The sequence below is a fragment of the Rhinoderma darwinii genome, chromosome 6 (genome assembly GCF_050947455.1).
Source record: "Rhinoderma darwinii isolate aRhiDar2 chromosome 6, aRhiDar2.hap1, whole genome shotgun sequence".
In the NCBI taxonomy this organism is placed as follows: Eukaryota; Metazoa; Chordata; class Amphibia; order Anura; family Rhinodermatidae; genus Rhinoderma; species Rhinoderma darwinii.
In genome coordinates this window covers 2,809,136-2,818,489 of record NC_134692.1, presented here as the reverse complement: position 1 = coordinate 2,818,489, position 9,354 = coordinate 2,809,136, and the positions used below count along the sequence as shown (strand labels likewise).

The 9,354-nt window shown below is 48.0% G+C and overlaps 1 protein-coding gene across 1 annotated transcript; it reads left to right on the top strand.

Annotated features, from left to right (window-relative positions):
• The first annotated feature begins 660 nt into the window (after positions 1–660).
• On the top strand, positions 661–8,484 carry LOC142656148 (CD63 antigen-like). Its single transcript, XM_075831041.1, has 7 exons — positions 661–732; positions 1,294–1,482; positions 3,048–3,122; positions 3,478–3,573; positions 6,044–6,193; positions 7,638–7,721; positions 8,284–8,484. The coding sequence occupies exons 1-7, from the start codon at positions 661–663 to the stop codon at positions 8,347–8,349; spliced, it is 732 nt and encodes a 243-aa protein (XP_075687156.1). The 3' UTR covers positions 8,350–8,484.
• Positions 8,485–9,354: the final 870 nt, after the last annotated feature.

Below are 9,354 nucleotides of genomic sequence, written 5' to 3'. Positions count from 1 at the left end.
CATATAATGTGACGAATACCGTATAATATATAACATGTGACATATCGGGGCTGATTTATTATTACAGTATTACATTTAGACAGTTTAGAACCGGACCAGGCAGAGGATGCGCCACATTTATCACAGTGGCGCACGCTGTATAATAATTTGGCGCATCTTGTTGGACATTTTCTCCTCCTGACATCACCTCTCGGATGGATAACTTCAGACCAATGTTTTGTGCTCAAATTTTGGTGCAATTTAAGCCACATCCACTTTCCAAAATTGTCTAGCGAGGCGCGTAAATTGTGTAATAAATCTGGCGCAAGTCATGTACACCGTTTTTTGTGTGCGAGTTGAGCCAGAATTGTAACTCATGGAGCTTAGTAAATTCTCCACATTGCTGCAACCACATCCAAAAACGCACAAAGTCGCGGTAAAGCGCCCTGTGTATCAGATACGGTTTTGATGCGGTTTCGGCGCGCCGTGTGACTATACCCATGCTGGCCGGCTTTTGAATCTCCCCAGAACACAGGAGGTTAACACATTCACCTAATTAATTAAAGACTCGTTAGTAAAGACACATGGTGACTCCTGAAGAACGGTCTCCTCCCTCCAGTCAGTGATCAGCTGAGTGTCAGCTCTTGAGACAAGGTGGTATCCGGTCTGAGATCCGCAGAGATGAAGCCAGAATCCCCGGACAAGCTCGTGTGTATCAAGGCCGGACTCTTCTGCGTCATCCTGTTCTTCTGGGTGAGAGGATTTGTTTGGGGCTGCAGGTCGTGTCCCGGCGATGACCCCTGGGGCGGGGTTTACATGGGGCTGATGAGGCTTCACTTCCCATCGTAGATCGCACCAGTGATCGTGTGTTTGCAGGTTTGGGACAATTTGGGTCCATTCAGACATTGAGGTGCAGTAAAAACCAAGCACCGCAACGTCTGATTGGACCTTTCCTTTTGTATGTAATAAAAAAACAACTTGTTAGGACTGCAGACTGATCTGTCTTACATGCACCGATACATTGTAACAAGTTGTAGACATGAGAGAGATTTGTGCTGCTGATGTGTTTGTCTAGACTGGATACAATTGTAACAGACCCTCAGCTCTGAGAAGTTTAGGTTAGGATGGGTCTTCAGCCACGTGATGCTAACAAGATTGTACCCATTCACTGACCGCAAGCAGAGATGGTGAGTTCTTAATGTTCTGATGTACTTTGTGTTGGGTTACGTACGTGCGGCAGGCTTGTGTAGCGGAGTCTTGGGCTCGGTTCTCCAGATGCTCCTCGGATGACGTGTCGTGCGTTTCCTCCCTCAGGTGACCGGCGTTGTGCTGATTTGTGTCGGAGCCTCAGTACAGATGAAGTTGTCGGATGTTTCCATTGTTGTGGCGGAGACCTCGTCCGGAGCCCCCATGGTCCTGACTATTGTGGGAATGATCATCTTTTTCCTGTCCGGTTTTGGAGCTGTGGCTGCAATCAAGGAAAACCACGTCCTGATCAAAATTGTATGAAACCTCCGCTGCCTGAAATGTTTGTGGTTCTACTGATCCTGAGTTACAGCCAGAGCTGCAGATGACCCTTCCCAGAATGCAAATCCCAAGAGCAAAGGCTATGCAGGCGCTGGACAAGCAGGGGATGCTGGCAGGTGTCAGCTCCGCAACCTGCAGAATAGTGAGTTCAGCTCTGGAGTATAATTCAGGATGTAACTCAGGATCAGTACAGGATAAGTAATGTATGTATGTACACAGTGACTCCTCCAGCAGAATAGTGAGTGCAGCTCTGGAGTATAATACAAGATGTAACTCAGGATCAGTACAGGATAAGTAATGTATGTATGTACACAGTGACTCCTCCAGCAGAATAGTGAGTGCAGCTCTGGAGTATAATACAGGATATAACTCAGGATCAGTACAGGATAAGTAATGTAATGTATGTACACAGTGACTCCACCAGCAGAATAGTGAGTGCAGCTCTGGAGTATAATACAGGATATAACTCAGGATCAGTACAGGATAAGTAATGTTATGTATGTACACAGTGACTCCACCAGCAGAATAGTGAGTGCAGCTCTGGAGTATAATACAGGATGTAACTCAGGATCAGTACAGGATAAGTAATGTTATGTATGTACACAGTGACTCCACCAGCAGAATAGTGAGTGTGGCTCTGGAGTATAATACAGGATGTAACTCCGGATCAGTACAGGATAAGTAATTTAATGTATGTGCACAGTAACTCCACCAGCAGAATAGTGAGTGCAGCTCTGGAGTATAATACAGGATATAACTCAGGATCAGTACAGGATAAGTAATGTAATGTATGTACACAGTGACTCCACCAGAAGAATAGTGAGTGCAGCTCTGGAGTATAATACAGGATATAACTCAGGATCAGTACAGGATAAGTAATGTAATGTATGTACACAGTGACTCCACCAGAAGAATAGTGAGTGCAGCTCTGGAGTATAATACAGGATATAACTCAGGATCAGTACGGGATAAGTAATGTAATGTAAGTACACAGTGACTCCACCAGCAGAATAGTGAGTGCAGCTCTGGAGTATAATACAGGATATAACTCAGGATCAGTACAGGATAAGTAATGTAATGTATGTACACAGTGACTCTCCAGCAGAATAGTGAGTACAGCTCTGGAGTATAATACAGGATGTAACTCAGGATAAGTACAGGATAAGTAATGTAATGTACACAGTGACTCCACCAGCAGAATAGTGAGTGCAGCTCTGGAGTATAATACAGGATGTAACTCAGGATAAGTACAGGATAAGTAATGTATGTATGTACACAGTGACTCCACCAGCAGAATAGTGAGTGCAGCTCTGCAGTATAATACAGGATATAACGCAGGATCAGTACAGGATAAGTAATGTAATGTATGTACACAGTGACTCCACCAGCAGAATAGTGAGTGCAGCTCTGGTGTATAATACAGGATATAAATCCGTGTCAATGGAAGATGAGTTGCTCCGTCCAATGACATCAGAATACATGTACCATATGTAGACTGTCCCCCCTCTCCCCAGCATCATGTGACTTCGTCCTTCTCTTAGTTCACAGGGATTATGCTTTTGGTTTTCGCTGTGGAGATTATAGTTGGGATGTCGGCCTATTCCTACAGAGACAAGGTGAGTAAAGTGACTCATTAGGGACCACATCAATTCTCTCAGATCTCGCCCTGTGAAGGTGAGTGTGACTGCGGAGCTCCGGTGCAGTCTGGTGTCTGTAGGAACACTGTTCACACACGGCAGGTTTTGTTGCAGAAACTTCTGTGTCTCATTTATCTGAATGGAATTGATAGAAATCCCGGCACCTGCTGTGGAAAAAGCTGCGTTCATGTGAAAGTCACTGATTATGAGTTGCAGAAATTCCTTTACCAAAATCGTCCTCGCGTGACTGCACCCTAAGGGTTAATGGTGTGGGTTTTGGGCGACTCCTTGGAATCTCGGGATCAGTAAATGTTCTGCTTTATTTCTGCTGCAGCTGCAACGTAATGTGCTGAATGGATTTCTGAGGGTGCTGAACAAGTACGGGGCGGAGAAGCAGATCACCCGAGGGGTGGACGGGGTGCAGCAGGAGGTGAGTGTCCCCTCCCCCACATCATGGCGGCCCTCCGGGGTGACTGCGGCTTCTGTACCCCTATAGCTGTGGTGTTATCAGTCTGCTAACATTTGGGGTCTCACAGGGAAGCCGTGCGTTCATTGCCCCACCCATGAGGAGCCCAGCTAATATACATCTTCCAACATGGCGACCGAAAGGGCCGATCCCGTCTCCTGCAAATATTGGATAACGAAAACTTCTGCAACTTTCTAATAGACTTCACCTTCTTATATCGCGTCCTGCAGGTTTCTTCTTAAGCCCCTAATACCCCGCACAGCGCAGCGAGCGCCGATCAGTGAGAAGTCATTGATCGGCACTGGTTTGCTCCCATCACACGGAGCTGTGGATGGGGATCAGCGCTCGTTACTCCGATCCCTCGTCCCATTCTCATCATGTCGGTGGCGCGTCTCCTGTTCACACACCGAGAAGCGCCGCCGACAACCAGAATATTTTACTTTATTAATACGACCGGCAGGTGATTGAGCGTTTCCTCGTTGATCTGGTGATCGCTGATCTGTTTACACAGGGAAATTACCGGCAACGAGCGCTCTGTGATCTAATGATCTGCCCGATAATCGCCCCGTGTAATAGGGACTTTCTAAGTGTCTCTTCTCGTACAAATCCTAGAAAATGGGATCAAATTTACTTCATATCAGAAAAAGGCGACACACCGATCCACCGATGTTATACCCTGTGCCCCCCATATATCATTGTCTGCAGGGAGCAGGTATATACCCGTCCTGTGCCCCCCATATATCATTGTCTGCAGGGAGCAGGTATATACCCGTCCTGTGCCCCCCATATATCATGGTCTGCGGGGAGCTGGTATATACCCGTCCTGTGCCCCCCATATATCATTGTCTGCGGGGAGCTGGTATATACCCGTCCTGTGCCCCCCATATATCATGGTCTGCGGGGAGCTGGTATATACCCGTCCTGTGCCCCCCATATATCATTGTCTGCGGGGAGCTGGTATATACCCGTCCTGTGCCTCCCATATATCATTGTCTGTGGGGAGCTGGTATATACCCGTCCTGTGCCCCCCCCATATATCATTGTCTGTGGGGAGCAGGTATATACCCGTCCTGTGCCCCCCCCATATATCATTGTCTGCAGGGAGCAGGTATATACCCGTCCTGTGCCCCCCATATATCATTGTCTGCAGGGAGCAGGTATATACCCGTCCTGTGCCCCCCATATATCATGGTCTGCGGGGAGCTGGTATATACCCGTCCTGTGCCCCCCATATATCATTGTCTGCGGGGAGCTGGTATAGACACGTCCTGTGCCCCCCATATATCATGGTCTGCGGGGAGCTGGTATATACCCGTCCTGTGCCTCCCATATATCATTGTCTGCAGGGAGCTGGTATATACCCGTCCTGTGCCCCCCCCATATATCATTGTCTGTGGGGAGCAGGTATATACCCGTCCTGTGCCCCCCCCATATATCATTGTCTGTGGGGAGCTGGTATATACCCGTCCTGTGCCCCCCATATATCATGGTCTGCGGGGAGCTGGTATATACCCGTCCTGTGCCTCCCATATATCATTGTCTGCAGGGAGCTGGTATATACCCGTCCTGTGCCCCCCCCATATATCATTGTCTGCGGGGAGCTGGTATATACCCGTCCTGTTCCGTCTCTTCTAGGGTCACATAGAATCTCTGCCCTGATGAGATGCCCCGTCATTGGTCAGAGGTCACCAGGTCCTGGACCCCCCCCTCCCCCGCTGTACATTGCTGGGGGTCCCGGCTTCCAGTAAGATTCCGGTCATTGATTGGTTTTGGTTCTGCAGCCGTTTTCCCTTTAGAGAAAGTTCTGCCAAATGGCGCGGAGCCGCGGTGTTCCTGCCAGGACTTTGATGCGGTTTCATCCACTACAAGGCAATTACTGACCTGTTACCCTCATGTGGAAGCCACCGCGCCCGCTTACATCTCCTGGGGGTACAATCTGCATTGGGGGAGGGGGCACCGTTTATTATCGTGCACAAAGTACAATATGTGCCGGAGAAATCCCATACAACAGGCGTCAAGAATATTCCCTTAAAGGAGCACTCCCATCATCCGGTCCCATCACGCTGGTGACCCCCCCCCCCTCCCTATATGAGACCAGTTATTATGAGATTAATAAATCCCTTACTTTTTTATGTTCTCCCATGATGCATTGTGGTTTTGTTTTTTTGTGCTGCCATTTTCTAAAACCTTATCTTGGGCGGAGCTAAGTAGTCACATGACTGCACCTGGTAATGGTGTTGGGAAAGGCGAATACTAGGGGGCGGAGTCTGACACCTTACTGGCATGGGAAAATAGTTGTCAGAGAAAACATCCACAAGCTGCTACAATGTAGAGACCACAGACGTGCGGGGGAGGGGCTCATACACCCGATACAGGGAGAGGATTGTTTATTTCGCCCCCGGTCTCCCCTATAAATGTCTCCTCCTTCTTGTAGTTCCAGTGCTGTGGAGCGCAGAATTTTACGGACTGGTTTAACGTCTCCTCCGGACTCTTTCGTGACTCGGTTCCCAGCAGTTGTTGCAGGATCGTTCAGCAGAAGTGTGGGGAGGACGCCGTGGAGCACAGCGAGAGGCTGTACCAAGAGGTAAGGAGGCCGCCATGACGGCGCTGAGTGATCCTGGACACGGCCAAATGTAGTCATCGTCTGATGGCGACCTCTGAAATTACCAGATCGTTGCACAAGCGAGCGCCAAAATATTCACCAATAATCCTGATCACTCTGTCATTGACCGTCCGTTATACCTGGCGATTATTACACCTCGGGAGGCGTTAGGATATGTTCACACAGTGTTTTCAGATGTTTTTCGGGCCGTAAACTTTCAGAAAAACGGCTATAAACACGGCCGCGAAAAAATCGGACCGTTATTCTGCTTCCAATTTTTCAAGCCACGAAAAAGTGCATGTCATGATCATTGACTCAATAGAAAAACCGCTCCAAAAACGGCCGTAAAAAACGCAGCGAACAACGCGAGTGGCTTAAAGTCTGAAAATCCGGAGCTGTTTTCCTTTGCAAACCTCTCCGTATTTTCAGACATGTTTGTGTGTGAACAGAGCCTAGTAATGAATGGCGGCTTCTAAAAAATACCTGGACGTTTGTCATATCCGACATTAACGCCACATCTAGACCGAGAAAGGAGCGGTGGCCGTGCATGTGGTTCAATTCCGCACCATTTTCAACATCTGTGCTTGCTGCCGGTGACCGATATATTGCTTACATCCAGAGGCTGAAAACCCGTCCTGACCAAACACTCCTCACAGCTGAGGTCTTGTTCCAATGTATCAGGTCTAGATCATCCTCTAAACAGCGTGGACTCCAGACTGATACATTTTATCTGATCGGATTGTAGCGAGTCCTCAGATGTTCGGTCAGTAGCTTTCATCTTCTGCTTGCTGTCAATTAATGGAAACTTTGTACATTCACAAGTCTTGAAAAGGAATTTATGTACAAAGTCTCTTATAATAATTTCTACAACTTTCTAACTTTTTTTATTTTCTGTTAAGATTAAATTTACCTCCTCTTCTACTTTAGCCACATCCAGAGCTGCACTCACAAATCTACATTTTGTTGTTTGATATGTCAGGACTGTCGGCACATCCCTATCCAATGTACCTGTGATGCACAGGCCTCTGCTGCATTGCATTCTGGGAGATGTATTTTGCATCATACAACTGTGCAGTTCTGTTCAGGATACAAATGAGCCGGGCATGTTCTGTGGACACTGACCCAACAGGGGGCAGCGGTGAGGTCCGACAGCTTGAAAGTTAATGGGAAAGAATTTGATACTGGACATGTGACTCTGGCCAATCGCTGGCAGCCAAGGGGATAAGTGGCTGCTGGAATATAACAGGCAGGTTGTCCAGGGTTACCAAAACAGTGCCACACCTGTGCACAGGCCGTGTGTGGTATTGCAGTTTAGCTCCATTAACATCAATGCAGCTCTGGATGTGACTGGAGTATAACATATGATGTAATTCAGGATCGGTACAATGTAAGTGAAATGTTACTCAGAATGCTGTTTGTTGCGCAGGGCTGCGTGCTGAAGATGAAGACGTGGATAGCTGAACACTTTGACGTTATTGGCGCAGTGGGCGTCGGTCTGGGGTTCACACAGGTAACGGGAGCTCTGTATTATGTGCGGTAAGTCACCGGCTGATCTTCCACATGCCCCCAATCCAAAATCTGCAACTGGCCCCTTCTGTGTATAAGTTCACACAGAGTTTTTTTCAGGCAGAAAATTTGGCTTCAAAATTCCATTTGGATCCGTTTTGTTTCATCTGCCTGCACGCAGCTTTTTTGCTCGCGCCCATTGAGTGCCACGGGCAAAAACGCAGCGAAATACACTGTCTCTGCCTCCCATTGATGTCAATGGGATGTCCGAGGCGTAAATGGCCGAAGATAGGGCATGTCTCTTCATATTACCGTGAGCGATTTTCTTTTTTACCGCTCGCGGTAAGAAATAACGCATCCGCCTCGCATTGAAATCAATGGGAGGTATTTCAGGCCATTTTTTGGCACGTTTTCCGCGTAAAAAAAAAACCCAGCGTGAACAGGGCCTTATACTGGCATCTTCTTATGTGGGAGAGGGGCTGTTGGGGGGGCTCCAGGTGTAACTACTACCTCTACCCCCCCGTATCGTCCTTTCTCCTGACGTCCGTGTCGTCTTCTCTCTCCAGATTCTCGGGATCGTGCTCTCCTGTCTGCTCGTGAAGATCTTGCAGGAGAATTATGTGTCCATGTGAGCGGGAAGAAGGAAACCGCCATTAATATCACTTGTGTCCTGTAAACATTTCATGTCCAGTGCTGCGGGGGCGTGTCTTTACACCCTGCGGGGGCGTGTCTTTATACCCTGCGGGGGCGTGTCTTTACACCCTGCGGGGGCCACTGACTCTCCAATAAACCCTTAATATCTAATGGCCGCAGTCTCTATTATTGTAACATGGAATTCTGCTTTATGTTTTGCATTAAATACCTGTAAGAACAAAGGGATCTGTTTGGGGGAGGGGGGGCTGGGAGGATAGAATTGGCCTGTGTGCGGACGACATGGAACTTCTCATGTCCCAGCCGATGGTAACGCTACCCCTGGCAATTACTATTTTGGAGATATTTGGGAGGTTCTCTGTCCTTCACGTCAACTGGACTACGTCTTTTTGTTTTTCTGCCATTACAGGGGGAGGGGTGGCCGGACTCTCTACACGGTTTACGGGTGGTCTCCTCATTTAAATACCTCGGTATCATCATCAATCGGGAGCGTGGGAATGATCATGCCACTAATATTTTGCCGCTTCTGGAGTACGTAAAGGTTAAGTTTAGGATCTGGCGCGCTCTTCCCCTAGCAGTGATGGGCAGAATAGATTTTATTAAAATGTTCGTCCTTCCCAAGTGTCTCTATATCCTCGAGCGTGCAGCGACGCCGGCGTATATAACATTTTTCAAGCAGTTACTTGCCGTATTCCCAGCATTTATTTGGGGTTCCAATCGATCTAAGCTCAGTCTAACTACTCTGCAGCGTCCCAGGACATTGGGAGGAGCAGCCGTGCCAGGTCTCTACCTCTATTATTTGGCGGGGCAACTAAGATATCAAAGTATTGGTCGCCAACATGACCTTGCCGAATAGGGATCATCATCTGGCGTTCCATCTGCATATGACCCCTCCCTGACATACAATTAAAAATGTATTGCCCATTCATAGGGTGGCGTCCCAGGTGTGGAGGGCTGCGAAGAGCATTTATGGGCACTCTGGTGTA